Source organism: Rosa rugosa, chromosome 2 (genome assembly GCF_958449725.1).
Source record: "Rosa rugosa chromosome 2, drRosRugo1.1, whole genome shotgun sequence".
NCBI lineage: Eukaryota > Viridiplantae > Streptophyta > Magnoliopsida > Rosales > Rosaceae > Rosa > Rosa rugosa.
In genome coordinates, this window is record NC_084821.1 from 19,823,641 (window position 1) to 19,846,996 (window position 23,356).

General features: G+C 38.3%; 2 protein-coding genes and 2 long non-coding RNA genes across 4 annotated transcripts; 1 reads left to right on the forward strand and 3 right to left on the reverse strand.

Moving 5' to 3' along the window:
* Positions 1 to 655: 655 nt before the first annotated feature.
* On the forward strand, positions 656 to 3,471 carry LOC133734136 (putative disease resistance protein RGA3). Its single transcript, XM_062161773.1, has 2 exons — positions 656 to 2,781; positions 3,168 to 3,471. Exon 1 carries the CDS (start codon positions 724 to 726, stop codon positions 2,683 to 2,685), a length of 1,962 nt encoding a protein of 653 aa, XP_062017757.1. The 5' UTR covers positions 656 to 723; the 3' UTR covers positions 2,686 to 2,781; positions 3,168 to 3,471.
* A 1,795-nt stretch (positions 3,472 to 5,266) lies between these two features.
* On the reverse strand, positions 5,267 to 8,758 carry LOC133731759 (F-box protein CPR1-like). Its single transcript, XM_062159166.1, has 4 exons — positions 7,529 to 8,758; positions 6,938 to 7,005; positions 6,699 to 6,836; positions 5,267 to 5,989 (listed from the first exon to the last, which is right to left on the reverse strand). Exons 1-4 carry the CDS (start codon positions 8,655 to 8,657, stop codon positions 5,792 to 5,794), a joined length of 1,533 nt encoding a protein of 510 aa, XP_062015150.1. The 5' UTR covers positions 8,658 to 8,758; the 3' UTR covers positions 5,267 to 5,791.
* Positions 8,759 to 9,646: 888 nt separating this feature from the next.
* LOC133731761 (uncharacterized) lies at positions 9,647 to 11,302 on the reverse strand. Its single transcript, XR_009856793.1, has 2 exons — positions 10,570 to 11,302; positions 9,647 to 9,886 (listed from the first exon to the last, which is right to left on the reverse strand). It is a non-coding gene; the product is annotated as an uncharacterized LOC133731761 (long non-coding RNA).
* Positions 11,303 to 11,374: 72 nt separating this feature from the next.
* LOC133731760 (uncharacterized) lies at positions 11,375 to 12,015 on the reverse strand. The gene is made up of 3 exons (XR_009856792.1): positions 11,708 to 12,015; positions 11,543 to 11,614; positions 11,375 to 11,470 (listed from the first exon to the last, which is right to left on the reverse strand). It is a non-coding gene; the product is annotated as an uncharacterized LOC133731760 (long non-coding RNA).
* Positions 12,016 to 23,356: the final 11,341 nt, after the last annotated feature.

Below are 23,356 nucleotides of genomic sequence, written 5' to 3' on the forward strand. Positions count from 1 at the left end.
ATCAATTACTAATTCTTTGAATAAAATTTGTCTCTTTCTTTCATCCAAATCATCATGGAGTTTGTCTACAGCATAGCTGAGACAGTCTTGGGTAGGCTAGCTTCACATGCTTCCCAAGAAGTCTCGTTGGCATGGGGTGCCCAACTTGAGCTCACCAAGCTTAACAAGACCTTATCTGCCATCAAACTAGTGCTCGAGGATGCAGAGAAGAAGCAAGTGAGGAATCCCCTAATCACTCGTTGGTTAGGAAATCTCAAAGATGTTTGCCATGACGTTGATGATGTCTTGGACGAACTGGAGTTCCAAAAGTTGTGGTTGAAAGTGGAGGTCGATAACTGTGGGAAGATCAAAGGAAAGGTACGCCAATCTTTTTCTCGTTGGAATCCAGTAGTGTTTAACTTCAAAATGGGACATAAAGTGAAAGAGATTAGAGAACGACTGGTTGAAATTGATAATGAAAAGAGAGAGTTTGCTCTCCTTGAGGTTGCTAAGATAGTTGAAGATCATCATGCGCCCCAAGGGATGCACGATAATAAAAGAGAGACTGACTCTTTAGTGGAGGCCTCAGATGTTATTGGGAGAGATAATGATAAAAAACAGATTATCAGCCATCTCTTAAATAACACTGATATCTCTAGTGAGGAGAATATTTCTATTATTTCTATCCTTGGTTTAGGAGGGTTGGGAAAGACAACTCTTGCTAAATTAGTGTATAATGATAGCATGGTAGAGGAGAATTTTGAGATGAAAATGTGGATATGTGTCTCAGAAAACTTTGATATCCGAACATTAATTCGTGGCATTATCAATGCTGCAATTAAACAAAAATGTGAGGATGAAAGTTTGGACCTTATGAAAAAAAGATTGCAAGATACTTTGCGAGGTAGAAAGTTTTTGTTAGTGTTGGATGATGTTTGGGATACGGAGTTAATTGGAGTAACGATAGAAAAATGGATTGATTTAAAAAATCTGTTAAATGTGGGAGCTAATGGAAGTAGAATCATCATAACAACACGAAATAGTTCAGTTGCTTTACTTGTGAATCCCGCATACATGCACCCCTTAGAAGGTCTTTCCCACAAAGAATGCATGTCCTTGTTCATTAAAAGGGTATTTAAGAAAGGAGAGGAGCAACGCTATCAACATTTGATAGAAATTGGAGAGGATATTGTGAAGAAGTGTGGAGGAGTTCCTTTAGCAGTAGCTACTGTAGGGAGCATGCTCTATTTGAAAACAGAGCAACACCATTGGTTGCGTGTTAGAGATGATGACATGTGGAGCATAAGGAATGACAATATTCTACCTGCAATCAAATTGAGCTATGACGCATTGCCACAACACTTGAAACCGTGTTTTGCATTTTGTTCACTTTTTCCAAAGGATTATTTATTCCAGGGTCACCTTTTGGTTCCACTGTGGACAGCACAAGGCTACCTCAAGACATCTGAGAAAAATGAAGATTTTGAACATATGGGTATAGACTATATAAGGCAGTTTTGCTCTAGATCTTTGTTTCAAGTGGAGATGGATCTCAAAACAACCATAAGTTTTAAAATACATGATCTAGTTCATGATTTAGCAATTTCAGTGGCACAAGTAGAGTACTCCACAATCAATTTCCGTCCCTCTAGTGCTTTGAAAATGGTTCGACATGTGTCAATATCAGAAAAAGAATTACTTGGAGAAGAGGCACAAGTTCCCGCTTTCATGCTCAAGTCAAAGAAATTACGAACCATTCTAATTCCTGAAGATGGCCAGATGAATCAACGTTTTGTGAAGACAGGCATCTCAAGATTCAAATATATGCGGGTGCTAGATCTCAGTGGTTCGCCTCTTGAGGAGCTACCCAGTTCCATTGGTAGTTTGTTTCATTTGAGATTTCTCAACTTGTCTTCTAATAGTAAGATAAAGAGGCTTCCCAATTCCATCAGTAAGCTGCTGAATTTGGAGACCTTGTCCTTTTGGGGTTGTGAAGCACTTGAGGAGATACCCAAAGACATAGGAAACCTGATCAACCTCCGAAGCTTTGTGATAACTACACAACAAATGTCTTTGCCGAAAGGAATTAGACGCCTCACCTTACTTCAATTTTTATATTTTCATGGATGTGTCAATCTTAAATCTTTGGGCGAAGAGATCGAATTCCTCAACAACCTTCGCAATTTGTGGATTAGCAGTTGTAATAATTTGGAATCCTTGCCACCAAATATGAAACGCATGATTGCTTTAGATACTTTGACTGTCGATGATTGCGAGGAGCTTCAGTTGATGATGAGATCAGGGGAAGGTCCTCAAGGTCTTCGATCATTGATTATCATGAAATCAAGTTTGGAGGCTTTGCCCCCTTGGCTTGAAGATTCTGCAGACACTCTACAGAGCATAGCAGTTTCTGAATGCCATAATCTCACGGCACTTCCGGAGTTGATAAACTTCAAATTCCTCGAGCAACTACGCATTGAAGAATGCTCCAAATTGTCGGCTTTGCCGCAAGGGTTGCAGAGCCTTACTGAGTTGAGAGAATTGAACATTAAAGGGTGTACTGAATTGAGCAAAATCTGCAAGAGGCAATTAAAAGGTGAGAATTGGTTGTCAAAGATGGCACGTCAAGCAAAGATTACACTCGACTCTGATGTGGATACTGATGATGAAGAAGACGAAGATGAAGTTACACCAATGATGGACTGAAGATGAAGAAGATGAAGGCACACCAATGATGAAGAAGATGAAGCTGAAGGTCAAGAAGGAGCTTTCAATGACAATACCAAATCAACTGATACTTAGGTAACAAACTATCTGTTACTTACTGATTCTTCTTAACATATGTGGCTTTCATATATCAGATAATTAAGAGTTTTAACAACAACAAAAAATGGTTAACAAAATCTTATTTAAAGCATAATAGATCATAGATCATCATTTCTTATTTTACACTCGTATATGTGTTAGCTACTAGTTTTCTGATCTTTACCTTGTCCAATCTTTCACAACTGGTGCAAGATAAAGTACCAATAACTGCTTATTCAGTAAAGTATGTAAAATGAGAATTCAGATTAGGAGTTAGTACCAAAAGAATGCAAACTTTTATTAATTACCCCATATTATAATCAAAAATGATTCTTATAAGAAGCAAGCTGGGTACCTGATTTTCATAAACTTTTAACATGTAGGCTTTCCAGCAAAAGCATGCGTGCCGCCATTGGAGGTGATTCAAAATGAAGAAGTCCTGCACTGCTGTATTGTTTATTTGTTTTACGCTAGGATCATGTTCCAGCTTGGAATTAGAGAGATGTTGATGAACTCAAAGTGATGTGCGATAAAACAATGAGATTGTTCAAGTAGCTCCGTTTGTGATAGTTGTTTGATTTTATTGTATGATAAGGCATAAGCTAGAATGTTTCAAATACTTGAGAAATGTATTGTGATAGTTGTCTGATTTTACTATATGATAAGGCATAAGGTAGAATGTTTCACAAACTTGAGAAATGTATTGTGATATATAGTTGTGTGATTTTACTGTATGATAAGGCATAAGCTAGAATGTTTCAATAAACTTGAGAAATGTATAGTCGAATTTGAAGCTGATAAAACTTTCAATGTATTATAATCATATGTGGAAGGCAGCCAAGCTTTTTTTTTTTTTTTTTGGCGGAAAAGGCAGCCAATCTTTGAAACGAAAGACATCCACTTTTGAGATGGTTATCTCTGGCATAGGCCATGTTTGTGGGGATGCCCCTTGATGGCAGAGCCGATTGAGGACTGATACAGAGGCGTTTATGTCAATTTACCGGTCGTAGCATTTTAATGGTGATCAACAGTATTGAGGTGATGGATGTTGCTAACCATTTATTGGCCAAAAAAGATTGAACCGCCAATCCCTATCCACAGCACTCTTGGTCCAATACCCTCAAGTGAACACACATGTAAACAAAACTTGCATCAATCAGATTGCCTCCAGCAACAATCACATCATGCCCTGATTTGTAATGACTTGAGGGGACCATAAATTCATTAAGTTGTAATAACATGAGAGAACTTCCTTATTAGTAATGACTTCATCCATAGAGAATACTTCCTAGGAAGGGGATACTATTAGTCTAGGCATATCTATGCAAACCAAGGGACTACTAGTCTCTTTTGTTTTTCCTTTTCTTTTATTGAAATTAAGGACAAGTCTTTATGGCCCCAGGAAGGAGGAAACTAAGAGGCCACTTTCTACCAGCACAGTACAACTTTCCCTCTCTTTCGTGCATATTTTTTTTATTTTTACTTTTTTTTTTTTTATGGTCACAATAAAACCTCCATCTCACGCCTGCCTTCATGCTACGAGATTTGGGTATGAAACATTCATTACCATAAAACAGAAGTGCCCGTCCGAAAGGTTTGGGGCAAATAATTTGGTGAGAATGGGTTAACGGATCTGCATGTGAGAAAAGGGTAGAGAAGGGACGTTATTTTATAAAATATGAAGTCGTTGATAAAGAGTGTGTGATCCGTTTCCAGATTTTTCATCTCTGTTCTTCAATCTCCTTCACTTCACTCCCTGTAATCATTACAATCCACCGTTTCTATTTCTCTGTACTAGTTTTTACTTTATTTTCGTTCCACCGCTCATCACCGCTTCACCTTTTTTCACTTTCACCTCAGTTCTTCCCTCTTTGCCACCTGTTCTCCGATCTTTTCTTCACCTTCACTATGAACAGTCTTTTGTTCATCCGTATATTTCCACCTCACTTACTCCGATCAACATCTGTCCATTCCATCACTGTTCACTATTCCAGATGGCTTCTTTATTTTTTCCCTTCTTCCAATCTCACCGTCTCTACCTCACCCCCTTTTCTTTGTAAAACGAATTTCAACAACGATCACTCTGCTTTCTTTCACCACAATTTCAGTCCCCATCTTCTCTTCAACCATCTGTTGCACAAGGAAAGAGCAATAGGCCAGACAAGGATAACTTCTTATAAATTAATAAGTTTTTTTTTAAAGTTATTTATTAAATTTATATTTGATAATAAATAATAAAGTTTATTAGAAACTATAAAGTCATAAGATCATAATAGAAAAGCTCATTCTAACATGAGGGTGAAGTGAATTTAAGGATTTGATCGACAACCTCTCCAGGATTTTCATTATCACATCTTCGGCTGGTACTCTGCCATATGCAGTGATGAATACATGATCTCAAACGCGCAGTTGAATATAAAGTGGTCGGAGTTAACTTGGCACACAAAATTTCAGTGGTTACATAAGATTAATTCCCTGTTCATGAAGTCACAATGATTTCTATAGAATCTGAATGCTATAGTCTTGGTTTCGTAGCCATGCCAGTAGTCACATGGATAAGGATTCCCATCTGGGCTTGTCCAAGACGAAAGCCCACAGAGCATAGTGAATTTTGTGTCAATTCTGCTAGTAAAATTTGAGCATAATAATCGCTCTTGATACACGAATCTGAAAAGGAAAATACAAACCAAAAAGTCACATTCTGCATCGAAGAACTTGCGCATGCATCTTAACAATACATTCCAAAGTCGGGACATATACAAGTCTGATCCAAATGATTCATAGTTCTATTTGGCATTCAAATATTTCCCATATTTGAATGGAGTACTAAGATATGCAGAATGGCCATCATATTGACCATTTCAATACCGAAAGGACGATTCCCACTATTCAAATCACAAGCTCTATAGTCTATAATGGCTTTCACAAGTCTCTGTTGGGCTGCTGCTTGAGATCAGAAATTGGCCTGCTTAGTTGTTTTGGTCCATTTGGCTTCTCTAGTGTCTTGTTACACTTTCTTGCCACAGTCTTGGACCTCTGACCAACCAGTGACTGGGTCAACACGAGATCTCGGATACATAGTGTTCCTTGATGATTGAGTTGGCTGTGACGAAGATTCAGGGGATGTTTGGGATGATGACTGAACAGGCTTTAAGGTTGCTTGAACTGTTAGTGATGTTTGAGCTACAGCAGATAGCACTCCAACCTGATTCACCATAGCACAAATGAAAGACCAAATCTACCAATTATTCCACAAATTTCTATAGCATATCTGAAAGCAACTACATACAACACTTGCAAGTTTTCATTATACAAGAGCATATGTCTGCTTGACACATATACCATTTACATGATGACAGACGTTTATTGCCCAGTTCGAAAGCATGTATATAAACCGATCTTTAACCAAAAGCAATAAGAATCCAATAATTTCAGATTCTTTCTACCATTGTAAATTTGTAATGCAAATAGGATTTAAACAGTTTAACCAAAACCGTCAAAACCTAGTAACCTACTACTGTGAATGTGCCTTTGCAATGAACCTATTGAAATAGGTTTCTATGTTTCCAATGATCATCATAAACAATTCTATAGCTGGTTCACAAAATTTTCTCAGCTCACAAAAATAAAGAAAAAGAATTGGGATAACAGAAAATAAAAACATTTCGTGTAGGTCTAGACCAATATAGACCAAGTACTACGAAGGCATTTATTCAGAGTTGTATTAATTTTTAATCAACTGACATGCTCCATAATAATAGACCAGCAACATTACTATCCCACCATTACAAAACTAAATACAAAATGCATTAATTCCTAGTGGAGAGTCCAGCTCCTTCAAAATAAACAGACACATTACTATCACACAGTTATAAACATCAAATACAAAATGCAGTAATTCTTCGTGGACTGACCTGCTCCTTTGCCCTAGTTTCTTTGGTTTTCACTTGCACATCAATAGAGCTGCTGCCCTGGTTTTGAACACACACATTGACAGTATGTGGCCCTTGGTTATCCTCATTGAGATTTACTCTGCCCTCTTCTCCATTATTCTGCCCCCCGTCAAAAGGATTAACAAAAGTAACCATTGTTAGCACTGATCCATCACATAAACAGCTTATTTAGAAGTCATCATAATATGATTGAGGCTCACTCTAGCTTCTGAAGCATTTCTAGCTTTCTTGGCTAGTTCAATTGGGCAAGTCCTTTTGTTGTAGTTACCTAATTACAAAACAGAACAAGAACAGTCACATAATGATTCTTTTGGCATCGTTTTACATGTATTATATATACTCCAATCGGCAGATAAATGATAAGAAAAAGTTAGGAGAAAATCTAATACCGGATGCCACCTTTTTACAGGTATTACATAATAAGTGAAAATGCACATGTAAACTGTAAAAAAGAAAAATGATCAAACACGGTATCCAGCCTGCATTATATTGCATCATGGCAACTCAATATGGCAGCTTGCATGCATAAGCAGGTCATTATCGAATGTGCCTTTGCCCTGTTTTAAATGATGCAATATCCTTTGTAGCAAACACACAAACAGATTTAAGCATGAACTTATCAGATTGTAGTGATGCCTTTAGAGCCACTTAAATCACCAAAACAAAACTCACAAAAGCAAACGGTAGTAGTGTAGTTGAACATAAAATATCATGAGAGTGACTCAGATTTGTTACTGAAAAGTATTCAAATGAATGAAGAATACAGGAGTTGAAGACGAAGATTGACTAACCAGGCTGAAGTAGACTCTCTTCATATGCCAGCATGTTGTCAATTTGCTTGCTAAGCATATATGTTTCAAGCTGCTCATTCTCATGACCACTCCTTATCAACTTGCACTCCAACTTCCTACCACTATCAAAAGTCCCTTTTAGCAGAAATGTACTGGTTTCCGTAACCAAGATTGGCTTCAAATAATTAATATCCTCAGGCCGATCGGAAACCTTCAAGCGAAACATCTTAGTCCAGGAGTCAGCAACACCATAATCTCTCATGACCCACAAATCAACAGAGCCAGACTTAATATAGGCCTCATCATATACACACAGGCAGCTTCCAAATGCCCCTAGATACCCGAAATTCTCCACATTATTATGTTCAGGCAGCGGCATTGTTCGGAGCTCCTCTTTCGCCAAATCAAAAGCAATGATAACCCTATCACGGTAGCTGAGCCAATGAAGTGCCTCATTCACAAGGGTCCCCTTATATGCCATTTTGGAAAAAAGAGGGGATTCGATCCTCTTCCAAATGTTGGGTTTGGATGAGAAGATAAGGGCGCCCCCATCATCCTCATCCGTTCGTGGGTCAAGACGACGCTTTGCAATGACTTTGTAGCAATCAGTAGCGGAAACATAGCCAAAACCATAAAATCGCAGAAAGTGAAATTTTGAGGGAAGAGCAGGCAATTGTTTGAAGAACGAAGTTGATGGGTTCCAGATATACATTCTGTTTTGTTGGTTAAGGAGAGTTGAGAGAACCAAACCATTGCAGGAGCAGAGGGCGCATACATCACCTCGTTGTCTGATGGGTTGCTTCAATGGGCACCTGAGGTTTCTGACGGAGGACTTGTCTCGGAACGACGAGGTCGTCTCCAGGTCTCGGGATTCGAATTGAGAGCCACGGCCGTCGGAGAGGAGGAGTCTGCGAGTCAGGGTTTGGTGGTGGGAAGCTATGTGGAAGTGGGATTTGGCGAAATTAGGGTCGGAGGAGATGATGAAACGCCAGCGTTTTGAAACGGAGGTGAAGCGGATTAGGGATTTGATCGGCAACCTCTCCAGGATTCTGAGTATCACATGTTCGGGTAAGCACTCCTCCGCCATTTGAAAATCGGCTTCCTCGCTCTTCAAGGCTACTACTGACATTGAAACAATAGTGTGGCTTCAATTTCGCAGTTCGGGTTTTTATTGGGAAAGCTGTTGTATTTTTGTAAAGAAAAGGGTTTTCAAGAGAAAAATCCATTTCACCGAAAATATTGTACTTGTCATCCTAATGAGGAATATCTTTTGAGTACCCGCAATGGATTTTATTTTGAAAAATTATTAATAGAGAGTCTCTTGTTGACAATATTTTTGTCGGCAAGAGGGCTAGAAAGAGAGATGAGAGGGCTTCCGAAACTTGTGGAGCGACTCTGGAAGGCGAAATCTAGGTTTCGTGATGGCGGCGGGGAGGCTCGTACTCTCCAGACCGGACAATGGCGAGACGACGGCGGCATGGGCCTGAAGAGATCTTGGTTTCTCCTACAGCGACGCTGGGGTCTCGATCAAGGATTTCGAGGGCCCTGGTTGAAGCGATTCTCAACTGAGGGTGTTGGTGCGACCGTGGCTTTGCGGATCAGGTTGGGGCGGCGACGCTGGTATCAACGCCTGCAGCTTCGGGGGCGGTGGCAGCTTGGCTTGGTGCCTTGGATGGTGTCGGGCTGGGACGTCCTCGGCCCAGGCAGTGGGGATGCAGCTGCGCCACGTTTTGTGGCGGCAACAGGTGGACCAAGGCGGGTCTCTCAAGGGCCGACGGTGACCGTGCCGGTGGATGAGACCGGTTGGAGGCTAGAGGTCAGTGCGGCACCGGAAAAATCGACGATTATCAGACTAGGTTTGGTTGCGGGTTTGACCGGGCTGGTTGCTGTGTGGGACCGGCCCCCTCTCAGGTCACCAGCGCCGCGACCCCGAGCCAATGAGAAACCGACATGTCACGAATAACATCCTGATAACTCATCAACCCGAAATCGCAAGGCCTTTTGGGTTTAGATTGTTGGTTTACAAAACACTTTCTTGGACAAATCATTCTAGCAACCGAACATCATATTTTCAAAAGCGGAACTTGAAATGGGCTATGAGTTTTGGGCTTACAATCGGAGCCCAATTTGGAAAACAAATCACTAAGTAACTACAAGTGCGAGAGACACGCCCCAGGGTTACGGGCCTCTCGAAGTTTTTGTAAACAAGTAGGAAATAAATAAAAGTAAATAAACAAGCTACTTCAAAATCCGATAAAGGACCAAAACCTTTTTTTGATAAAATTAAAGAAGAATGCGCCAAGCCGGGCCATGTGCCTCCTCTGTACGCTCCCCGACCACATGCTCGAAACCTGCACACTGTTATAGGGGTAAGCTTTCGTCCTCGCATGCCCAGTAAGGGTCAACCCAACCATGCTAGGTTTGAAAAATAATAATAATAATCGAAAATATTTACTACATAATATTGTGCACATTTATCGAAAATACTTTAAAAAGAGGCAACTACAAACATTTATTTCTTTTATAAAGCATATGCAGTATGCTTTACACAATTTGGAGCTCCGTAATACTTACCTGCTGGCTAAACTCAAACAAATTGGTGACTGACATGGTTCGTCATCCTTCGAGAACCGGCCAACTACTCTGTAGTCCTTGTGACTACAAGTAGCGAAAGTGTCCATTTCTTGGCCCTGAGTCTCCTATGACTGGTTCACTGTCTGTACTCACCTTTCCTCGACAAACATAGGAGCACAGCCCCCTCCGGAGGTTCACGGTTATCGACACCGTGGGATCCCTAGGAATCTACGCGTCTAGCTCTCATTCACTTTCGGGTCACAAGTACAAACATACAATGGGGTACAGTATCTCAACATACAAGTCTAGCCTCAGTTTTCGCAATCAGTAAATATCAGTTATGGAAACACAGATATCACGAGGCATCGACTAATGAACATCCAAAAAATTTACAGGCAACATACTATTTTACTAGTGCATTCCACACATAGAAAAGCCTCTAACAAGGAAGGGACAACTCACCCTACCTGGAATTGGAGTGCTCGCCCAAACTTAGCTTTGTTTCCGAATTTCGATACTTCTTCCAATTTCATGTGCACACGCTCAAGTCCTTTAACAAAAATTATATCCGATAAGTAACTAATTCATAACTCACTTTAAAATTCACCAAATAACCCATGATCGATACTTACTAGAAACCATTCCCGAACAATTCACTTAGAATAGTAAGCTCATTCGGGATATGGTGATCATACTTCTTTCCTTAATGTAATTCAAGTCAACCAAGTTGACATTTTTACTTAGTCGTTAAACCTTAAGCAAATAAATAGCGGTTATCATTCCCGAACAATTTCATTCCTTAATTCCATTTCGGGGTATGATAGCTTTAGAGCACTTCATTTATAGTTTGGTCCATTACCTTGACTGAGAATCCCCCTTTAACCTAAGTACGTAGAATTCACCATTTTCATTACTCACGCTCAACATTTTCTTTCACAACAATGATTTAACTTGCAATTTACAACTTCTTTAAAGAGTTCACTGATTCAGTCATTCAGCTTATAACAATGACATTTCCAACATAATCGATCACTCAAGCAGGCATTAACCATTCAAGCAGCATACCCAATTTCACTTCAAAACACAATTACCACACCAAATCCCATAGCTTGTCAAAGACCAATACTCATCGCTTCTTCTTTTCCAAAACAGAAACCAATTTCGTCGTAGCTGCAATTCCACCACCAACAACCTTTCAGATCCCTAATGGACAAAACAAGATCAATAATCCATTGTCAACCAATCCACATCCAAGACAAGGTCTCGAGTTTCTTCCCATTCCTCAACATAAACTTAACTGGCCCAGCAGCTCCTCTCTTCCAAAACTCCAAAAACGCAGAAATCCAAATCCACTAACCATCTGAATTCCTAGCAGACAATACACGATCAATGAACAACCCTCAACCAATATTCCATCCAAACACAGGTCGAGATTCTTACCTTATTTCGATTCGAAACTGACCCAGTAGCTCATTTCTTCTCCAAAGCTTCAATATTCCAGATTCCACAAACCTCATATTCCAAATCAAAGAGCTGTGAATTAGGCTTTTCGATTCACAAAGACTAATGACATTATCTAAAGGGAAAGGACGAAATATAGTTTACCAGACAAAAAAGGTAAGCCAGTGGCTCTCACGGCGGTGCTGGGTGGCTCCGGTCGAAATCAGAGGTCTGGGTGAGGGGCTATTCTAGACATTTAGGCGCTTACTACATCCATGGTGGTCGGGTAGCCCAGGCATGGTTGGAAATTGAAAAAGGACGACATGCAAGGCCCCGGGTTCCGGCGAAACTCGTACGTCGTTTTCCGGCTTCGGTGGGTGGCGAAACTTCTGGGCTTTGCTCCTCGTTGCTTGCTGAGTCAGGCGGTGGCGTCGTTGTGGCGAGGTGTTGGTCGAAAATTGACGAAGTTCGAGCAACAGTGGCGTCGCAGCCTTGAATTGTCGCGCGCGGAGGCTGCCGGCGATGCATGTCGACGATAAGGTTCAGGCTTGGGTCGGATTTGGATGTTGGATCGATTGGTGGTCGTGGGGACAAGAGCGGGTGGCCGGAGATGGAGTTTCTGGCGCTAGCAGAGAGAGAAGGTGAGAAAGAGAGAGGTCGGAGAGAGAGAGAGAGTAGGACGCGGCTGAGGGAGAAAATGAGAGAGTTAAGGTTTTAGGGTTTCTAGCTTTCTATTTATACTTTAGGTGCGTAAGGACCGTTTTTCCCTTGTTGCAAATTACGCAATACTCCCGGTTAATTTCTTTCGGGTCTTCGGCTCTTTACTCGTTTTTCATCAACAACTTCTTTATTGATTTCTTGACTCCGTCTTAGACCTGAAACTCGATTTCGTAAAAACTAAAAATTCATATCTTCACTTCAACTCAATTCGCCTTCCTTTCAAATTTGCTTCGACGATCTTTTGCTTCAATGAACTTTAGTAACCTTCTAGGCCCAAAACGAAGGACTCTGGCCCAAACTTAAATTATAAGGCCCAAATCAAAGTCTTGACACCGAATTGATCTCCAAGGTCAATTTCTTCACTTAAATCACCTGGCGAAAAATTACCTTCAAAAATTAAACAAAATTTTCGGGGGCTCACATGCTGGCCGGAGATCTCTGGGCCTTAGTTGACTGGGCCTAGGGATGCTGTTCGTGGCCCAAAGACAGGGACTGGGCCTATTTGGCTCGAATCTGAAAATAGGGGCTATTTGTTGGAGACCCTCAAGAAGAGCCCGAGGAGCGACCTGATGCCGAGGTTGTTGGCTACCAAGGAGGCTGAAGATGATGTTGGTTCCAACCCTACGGGGAAGGGATTAGCATCTTCTTAAGTTCTCTAGGTTCTTTAGACATTCTGGACTCAAACCTTTTGATTTAGGGGTAATTTCTATAAGCTTTTGTAAGATGTTTCTAGTTGATATTTGTACCACAATTGCGTGATTGGCAGATTAGACTAGATGAATAGTTGTTCCTTAGAGAGCGAGATTATTTTTACGTAGTTTAGGATTGCTGTTCAGCGAGCGTCCCAGAGATTTTAATGGGTCTAGTTGTAGCTTAGATAGGTTATCCGGTTTGTTCCGGGATTCTGTTTGTAAGTCCTGTTAGACTCTGGCCTGTTTTTTCATGGCTTTGATATCTAATAAAATTAAATCCTTTAAAAAAAAAATGGATTTTATTTTATTGAGACTAGGATATCTATAAAATATTCTACCCCTATTACAACCTTCTCGATCAAAAGAGGTCTGCCCATTATATAAATTCAGCAAGCAGTACAAAAATAAAACACCCCTATGGGGTCGACAGAAAGAATCATTTCTCAGAGTACCCTAAGGGCAACTCCAACAAGGGGGTTCCATAATAGAATTTGTAGAAAGACCTAACTTTTCATCTCCAACAAGCATTTTTAGGGGGTCTCAAACCTAGAAATATAGGACTTGGTGCTATCCCAAGTCTCTAATATGGGACTTTTTCAGAACCAGCACCCCTCAACAGTGGGTCGGGTTAACAATGCTTGAAGGAGAAAGTAGAGACAGCGCGCGCGCTACAACTGCAAGAAGAAAGAAGAAGCACGCGCACTTGGAGAAGGAAGAAAAGTCCAAAAATGGGGCTGTGGTGGTGCCCGAGAGCTCTGAATTGTCCCCTACTGACCGTTGGAACCCCCAACGGTCGTTTTAATTGATGGTCCAGATTCGTCCATTTTGGATATGGACGGCTATGATGTCTTTTTTTTTTTAATGCAACAGATATATTTGCAATTTAACGGATCAGATTTTATTGAAAAATTTGATCAACGGCTCCTATTAAATAGAGGGTTATTAATTCCAATTTTATTCAATTTTTTTAAAAAAAAATTACTAGAAAATTGTTGAAAAAAAATCTACCCGTTGGAATAGTAAATTGTAAGAAATTCTATAAATACCAAATTACCAATCCATTCTTATGGCAGCTTGCATGCATAAGCAGGTCATTATCGAATGTGCCTTTGCCCTGTTTTAATTGATGTAATGTCCTTTGTAGGAAACACAAAGAGATTTAAGCATGAACTTATCAGATTGTAGTGATGCCTTTAGAGCCACTCAAATCACCAAACCAAAACTTAGAAAAGAAAACAGTAGTAGTATAGTTAAACATACAATATCATGAGAGTGAGTCAGATTTGTGACTGAAAGTATTCGAATGAATGAAGAATATAGGAGTTGATAATGAAGAGAGTTAATTACATATAAGTGCATCTTTCAATGTTTTTTTAGTCATAAAGCCACCAACTAGTTTTTTCCCTCATAAGGCCACTAGATTAAAAAATGTGTTATATTTTGGATATTAAAAACCAACATATTTACATAAATGCCACTAGAGTACAAAATCAACAATCATTCTCTCTCTCCTCTCCGGCGAGGTCTCCGGTCAACTCCGACGGGTCTCCGGCCAACTTCCGCGCGGGTCTCCGGCAGACCTCCGGCGAACTCCAACGACCACAAAAACTACTGTCACTAACACCAAAAGCTACTGTGGCTAGCAACAAAAGCTACTCTGATGAGATTCCCGGCCACCTCCGGCGAGGTCACAAAAAGCTACTCTGGTGAGATTTCCGACAACCTCTGGCGAGATAACAAAAGCTACTATCACAAACAACAAAAGCTACTCCTTACCAAAAAACCTATGCTCCCCAAAATGAAAAGTTATTATCCCCACCAACAAAAGATACTGTCACCAATACCAAAAGATACTCTCATCAGCAACAAATGCTACTCTCATCAACACCAGAAAACTACTTTCACCAACACCAAAAACTACTTTTACCAACACCAAAAGTTACTGTCACCAACACCAACGAGCTACTCTCACTAACATTAATTAGAGAGTTACTTTCACTAACATTAGAGAGCTACTAACATAGGTACAGAAAGTTACGATCACTATGATGGAAAACCACTATAATAGTTACAGAGAGCTACTGATTTGAAAAAAAAAAACTATTGACATTAGCTTGAAAATATACTAACATAGACACATAAAGCTACTATCACGATATTAAAATGCCAATAGAACAATTACACAGAGCTGCTAACTTGAAATAATGAAAATGAAAATAGAAGCTATTGACATCATGTTGAAAAGATACTAACATAGACATAGAAAAATACTATCACTATGTTAAAAAGCCGCTATAACAGTTATAGAGAGTTACTAACTGCAACAAATAACATACAAGAATTGGTTCATTATTCATCAATCAAAATACATCACAACACCATCAGAAAACTTAATTCAACCACAAAAACAAAAATACAAACCAAACTAAAACACCATCAGAAACATAGATACCATAAGATCAAAGTTGAACAATGAGGCAGAAAATTAAGATCCAATTTCATTACCATAACTCAAAACAATACAAAAGCTACTCAGAAATCAAAACAATTGTAAAATTCATAGTAATTGCCCAAATCAAACCAAAGCTATCAAACTGAATGAAAAAAACAATACAGGAGTTTTTGCCATTTCCAAAAACAGTAGCAATACATGATTCAAACCACAAATCTATAAGAAAATAAAAAACTTAGCACAACGAACCATAGAACGATCAATTCTGGTGAGCTATATTCCGGCGACGTTGTCCTCTTGCTCGGAGACGGTGAGAATCTACTCCGGCTTGTCTTCGTTCGGTTCGGCTTCGACTGAGAAAGGTGATGGAGATGGAATTGACAACAGAATAGGCGATGGCGTTGAGGAAGGGTGCTGCTGGAGCCAAGGCTGAGATCCATCGTGCATCAGAGATCCATTTCGTGCCTCAGAGATCTAGTCGGGGATTCAGTTCCAGTCGCCGACGTGATGGTGGAGAGGAGTGTTTCGCCGGAGAGAGAGAGAGAGAGAGAGAGAGAGAGAGAGGCAGAGGAGAGAATCAGAGATCTGGTTCCAGTTCGCGTCGTGCATCAGAGATCCAGTTCGTGCGTCGGAGATCCAGTCGCGAAACGGAGGAGAGAGAGAGCACCGTGTAGGAGGGAGGCGGAGACCAAGACGTGAAGATCTGTGATCGACGAGGGAGAGAGGGAGAGCAGAGAGAGAGAGAGAAACTGTGACCGTGGAGAGAGAGAGAGCGATCACAGATCGATGGAATTGGGTCTGTTAGGTAGGAAGGGTAAAATTGTCAAGAAAGAAATAGTTTGGGGATGCAGGTGGCCTTATTTGTACAATAAAATTTAGGTGGCCTTATGGCTAATTAAAGTTTCAAAATGACACTTATGAGTAATTTTCTATAAAATAATATATATAAAAAATAAAATAAAAAACTTATAGAATCAGTCATTCATTGATATTTGGTAAATCAAACGAAGCTAGTCGGCTGAAATTCTTTTTCTTTCAAGTTCGACCACTCCTGCACTGATGTTCTACGCAGACACCTTCCCTTTCAACTCCATTGTCCTCCTTAGTCCTGCTTCTTGTTACAATTGAAATAATTTAATAATCTGAACCGGCCGTTCATTTTCCAGTTGCAAGGAATTACCTCAATCGGAAAACGTGTAATCTGCAATGAACTCACCTGGTAAGGAAGCGTTTCCAAAGAAAGTTTCAGGCACTTTCAATTAATGAACTTCATTACAGTAAATCCAAGTCCAAAAAAAAAAGACTCAGATTCCTTAAAAAAAAAAAAAATGACTCAGAACTGCAACACGTTTTCCGTTCCCTGCTCTCATATTTCATGCAAGGAATTGTTTTGTAATTTTCCCCATATATGAGAATCCTTCTCATTTCCCATGTGTCATCTGAAACTCTAGGAGAAACGAAAGAGCTCTCAGCAGAGGTAAGCTGAATTGTTGCAAGAGTCTCTTCTTTCTTCTGTTCTTCAGACTTAAAAATTCAAACTTGAAACATTTGTGAAATTTGTTTCAGATAGATTGTTGGTGATCATAGTTTTATAAACCAAGAATTTCAGCTACTTGGATTTACTTGTTTCTTGTGTTCTTTCTTGCATGTCATATACATATGGATTGCTTTGATCCATCTTTGCTGAAGCAGTGCTGAAGCAGAAGAAACATACAAATCTAATTATCTTGAAATTGGAATTTTTTGTTTTTCTAGAAAAAAGATAATCTTGTTTTGAGGTTGCATATCAGCTGATTTCAGGCTTATATCACAGATATATGCTTTGTTTCCCCAAGAACAAAGATCACATCTAGTGAAACTCAGTAACGTAGGCCTTCTTCGACTAGAATTAGGAAAAGCCCGTAGTCTCAAGTTGTTCAAAATGCTTCATATGAGTGCCACTTGTTGTCTGTGAAAAGTTAACACGCGTATTTTGTGGTAGTTTCTCTGGCTGATTTCCTCGGTCATCATCTATATGAACCTGGAGTGGATAATTAATTTGGTTAAGTTATTTTAGAGGATTTTCAGATTCTTTACATACTGCTTTAGATATGATGTGATTGACTTCAGTGAGTATATTCAAATTCTGATTTATGTTTTATCTGAGTAGAGTTCATTAATGATCAATGACGAATTTCATTTATCATATCGGGAAAGGCAAGTTGATATTCACGGTTGATTTGTCAACAGAATCTCAGGTATTGGTTCACAGAAAGTTTCTCAAATTTAATACGGATCATGTGTATCTTTATATAATGTTATCCTTGATAAAATCCAAGTATTTCAAACCTAAATTATTTGGAATGTTCTCGAAGCTTCGTAAATGATTATAGTATATTCTCAAAGCTTTGTTGCGATCATACTATGTTCGATCATACTATGTTCTCGAAGCTTACATTATGTTCTCGAAGCTTCATTGCTAATTGTAGTTTGTCTCTCAAAGCATTGTTGACATATAGTTTTTGTTTCTTCACTATGTGACTGTCTGTCATTTTAACTCATCAGTTTTCCCTTATGGAAGGATTATCAATTCTTCGCACAAATATATACTTGTTTCTTCCGCTCGGTAGTAATCTTCTTGTTTAGTGTAAGCAACAAAAAGTATCTTTTAAAACTAGAAACATATAGATTGATGTATGGCATCATAGTGTAACATCTCTTCTCTTATCCTACTGAAATTCTTCATTCTCTGTCTGAAAAATAAAGAAACTACAGAGATTAGCTATCTCCCATAATAGAATTTGATCACTTTGTGTATGCATTCTATATGGACCATAAGTTCAATGCCATTTATTCAAGTCTATTTCCCTAAACAATTTGTCTTTCAACATTTTTCGTACACGTACATTCTTAAATCACAAATTTTCTTGTTGCATTTTTCCTTGAAAAAAAAAAATGACTGGATGAACTTAAATCTCTTACAATATGAAATGCAGTAGCAGTTGCTCTTTGTATTAGTGGACCGAAATAGGTCTCTGAGGTTTTTAATGAATCCCTTCAATGTTTGATTTTGATCATTGATTCTTCACGCTTACACTGTATCCTGTTTTGATCCTTGATGGTTTCATGTACGTTGTAGATTTCTATTTATAGAGTGAAGTTTAAATATTTTCTTTAAAGGCTTTTTTTATTGTTCTAGAAAATTAAGAATTAATTCCTTGAGGTAGCGAGAGTGCGAGACCAACAATCTCTTCCTGGTTGGTGTTCTTTAACCTCAGAGACTTGCAGAAAACTGATAATGTTATATGAATTAAACCATTCATAGAAGCAGATCACAGTTAATCATCATGAGATGATAACAGCAGATTACAGTTGATCCTTACCTGACATAAAATTTTTAAGTAGCAAAACCACTAACATGTTTAATTAACAAGGAATGTAGTGCCAAGAACAGCTATATCCACAGAGAAAAGATTCTAAAGACAATACACCAGCAAGAAATGAGAATGAGAATCCAACTTAGGAAAGTAACTATTTACACGGTTACACCAAATATCTTATCAGTCAGTTCATTCAAAATAAAATGAATTTGAATTTGGTTGACAAAAATGACAATTGTTGGTGAACTGGAAGGAAAACTTACCCAAGCAAATCTAGTGCAGAATTCACACATTCAATGCAGTTGGACACAAGCATGTTGATACGCTCAAAGCAAGCGCATAATTTAACCCTGAAAATATCGTTAGTAGTATAAGCAAATAAGGATCGTTCTATTCCGGGGATTGAGGGTACACCTGTCATTTTCAAACAATTAAACAATTAAAATTAAAACAAAGTATAATATTCACACATATATACACTATTTAAGAAAAAGGGGGGGGATTTTTGATTTTGATTTCGAAAATTAACTAAGTTAACAAAACAATTAAAATATAAAAACATAAAAACACGAATGGAATGAGAGAACAAAGATCAAATCCAAACTTATGATTAAAATCGATTAAACCCTAATATTGTTCATCAAAGTCATGCAAAAGGAGTTGATCATGTAAATCGTTAGAAAGCAAACAATTTCCATATTTTACTTTTCAACGCTAATTAATCTAAGTGAAAGCACAAAGACTAATCCTATCAAACATGCATTCAAGCCCTAGAAAGCTAGTCAATCATGTCATGTTCAACGCAATAAGCACCTAGAAAGGCTATCAACTCAAGTGTGCAACTTAGTATGAAAAAGTCCACCTAATTGCAATCCTCTTTGATTAAATCCGATTTTTGTACAAAACCTTTACTACTTTTCGATTCAAGAACACAAAACCAAAAAGTTGATTCATGTTCTTAAATTCGTAGCACCACTCATACATAAACCCTAAAAGTTTCGAACCATTTAGAATTAACATACAAGAGTTATCAATTAAACAATTTAATCAAACAATCACACATAAGCAACCTTGAATCGCAATAAAAGAATTTGAAAATTCCTCAATTAATCATAAAATTTCAGAATTAATAATTTGTTCAAACATATATGTCAACTAGAACAAAACCAACGAAATACAAAGCAAAGGTTACAAAGGAGAATCGGATTACACCGTGGATGGAGGATGAAGATGGATGATTAACGTTGTGGTCTCTTGAATCTCGAAAGCAAGCTTCAAGGATGGTGGTGGATGATGATGCTCACGGCAATTCTTCTTCTCCCTTGGCCTTGCTTGAACTCGTGGCTCGCTCTAGAGGATGGAGAAACTCACGGCTGTGCTAGAGGGATTTTCTAATTTTTTTTCTAAAGTAAAACGCAATGAATGGGAACACCTAACGTTGAGAATGAAAGGAGTATATATAGGGAACGCATGCCTTGGTCTCCAAGCCGTGCACTTCTCCAAGCATTCTCACGGCAACAATGATAACTCCACATAATTTTTCTCCAATGCTTGCTTGCCACATAAGCCCTATGATGTGTTCCAACCAATCACAAAATTCCAATATTAATTCCCTAAATATATTATTGCCGAAATATAGAGATATTTTCTGATTTTCTTCACCAATTTCGGCAACAATATCTTTAGAGAAAATAGGGGACGAATCTAGACTCCTTTTTGGCCATTTCTTGGTCTCCACACTTTGGCTTTCCTTAAAACTCTCTAGGGTTTATCACTTTGCCGAAATCTCTAGGGTTTTCTTTTGATTCACACGGCAAATCCCTTCTTTTCCTCTTCATTCTTCACGGCAATCTTCTAGGGTTTATCTCCAAGTATATTTCTTTCCATAAAAATAGCCCTAGAAAATCTCAACCGAAATCTTCTAGGTTCTTCTTGACTTGGACGGCAATCCCTTGTTTCTCTCTTTGGTTTTCACGGCAATACAACCCTAGGGTTAGGGTTATGCGTCACAAACCCTAATATCATGGGCTTTGATGGGCCTTGATCCATTTTGCCGAAAATCCATAGAGTTCTTGGGCCTTGTTGCTTCATTTTCAAGCCTTCTCATCTTCCAACGCAAAACACATTATTTTTCCATTTCTTTTTCATGGTTGCGTTGGAAACTTGCTAGGGAAGTCTTCCTCCATTTCGCAGGGTTTCCTGGTTGGACTAGGAAAACTTCTTTTCTTCATTTCTGCTCATTTCTGTGGTCCAATGTCCTTCATTTTTGTTCCCCTAGGCGTTTGCAAGCTCCTCTTCCATTCCGTGAGTTCATTTCCACTTTTTAGCTCGGAGGTCCTGAAAATAGAAACTAGTAAGAAAAATAGAAACTTTCCTAAAATGAAAAATGGCAACTTTCCTAAACTGAAAAGTAGAAACTACCGAAAATAGAAACTTACTAAAAATGATAAATAGAAACTACAAATATGGAAATTTTCTACAAATAGGAACTTTCCCAATCGAAGAATGGAAACTTTCCTAAACAGAGTTTTATTAAGGAAATAACGCAAGAAATGTAGGGAAATGCAAGTAAAACGTCGCATTAAAATGCTCCTATCACATGTTAAATTGCTCTCTGTGAAAAACTTTTTCACAGATTTAGTTACATTGCTTTCGTGCATCTTTGTGAGAAAACATTTATGGAGTTTCCTTTTTCTTTTAGTCCTGTACTCCTATTAGGTATCATCCAGGGTTGAATCACACTTGGAAACCGATTCTTTTCATTTTCCAGTCAGAGATGACTGAACCCAACTCAAATGTTGAATTGGCATGTTCCTCTTGGTTCTTTCTCAAGGATTTATAGCGTGGTCGGTGTGCTGTTACAAATGGACAAGGGCTTTTCTGTAAATTCATTAGCCGAGTACCCCTTATATAGTTATATGAATATCAGCTGGCTCATTTCTGTGTTATCTCAGACTGTTGGAGACTAGAGAGCCAAGTACATCTAAGAGAAGGTAACCTTCTTTTTCATAACTTTGAAATTCAAGCTAAAAAAAGTGGAATTTGATATTTTGATACAGTTATAACTTATATTTTTGTTGATCATACTTGATTTACAGCTGGTTTCTTGTGTTAGATCTGAGTAAATTGTTAATGGTGTACTTTCTTTTGTTTTATATTTCTTTTTTATATCAAATAAAATTTATTTGGGTTGGTTTGCCCTGAAATTCTTTAGGAGATGATGTATTTATGAAGAATGATGCATGTTGATTGATTACAGGTTCTTTGAGAGGCTTCACTGACATATTAGGTTTTGAAATCTCCTCTTTGGTAAAGCAAACAATCAACATGCAAATCTCATTAATTGTTAAGTACATGAGATTCTTTTTGAAGAAAAATTATATAAGATTTAAGGTTTCATATCAGATTATCAGGGTTATAATGGAATATCACAGATATATGACAATTTGTTTCCAAGAACTTGAATCAAAATTTATTGAAATTCAGTAATGCATGAGGTACTCTTCGACTAGGCATAGAAAAAGCCTGTACCCTAAAGTTTTTGAAAATGCTTCATACGAGTATCACATGCTGTCTGTGAAATGTTTACAACATATTTTACTATTTTCTCAAAAAATCATGTTTTGAACCTGAAGTGGATGAATTGGAAATTAATTGACCAAGGATCCTCAGATTCCAAATAATTAAACTGCTTTCCATATGAGTGATTTCATTGAGATTATTCTGGTTTCAATTCTGTTACTATCATCTGATTATATTTGACTGACGATGAAGTACGACATTCTTTTATCATATCAGGACAGGATCGATTTGAATTTAACCATTCTGTTGTGAAGAAATAGCAGGAATTGTCTAAAAGATTCTGACATTTAATACAGCACAAATGTTCTCTTTTTATTTTTTAAAAATCAAATTCTTTGTCAAATTATTTAGAATGTTCTCCAATCTTCGTTGACAATAATAGATTATATTCTCGAACCTTCATCAAATTTGCAGTGTGCTTTCAATGCTTCACTGTCGTATAACTGAATAAAGTTTCCGTTACGGACTTTTGTGTTTTCGTACTGCGTAGTGAACATTATATGTAGTATGTTCTCAAAGTATTATAGCCGTAAAACTGAATAAAGTTTCCATTATTGATTGACTTTTATGGTTTTGTTCTGCCTATTACGTAGCTTCTTATGTACTTCACTTTCTATGTTAATCTTGTTTCCTACTTGCCGGTGATCTCCTTGCTTGAAGGGGAAACATGATCTTTCTGTAATTAAAATTCAAAGCAAGAAAAGTTTTCTCTTTTGGAATTATTGGAAGTATAGTTTTATGCTTGGAATCGCTATGTAACATCAATGCTATGACCCTAGTTTATATTGTTCTTTTCTTCTTTCAGAAAAATAGATACCATATTTATTTAGAATCACTACTGCCTTCAATTATTGATTTTGATCACCTTTGTGTATGCTACTGCAGTCTCCCTGATGTTAAATTAGCCTCCTTGACTTAATTGTTTGTAGTTTAGCAGATGTAAATTATAAGCATACTAGATGAAACAGTCCAGTGCTTTGCACGTCCCCTATTGCTCAAAAATATCCTA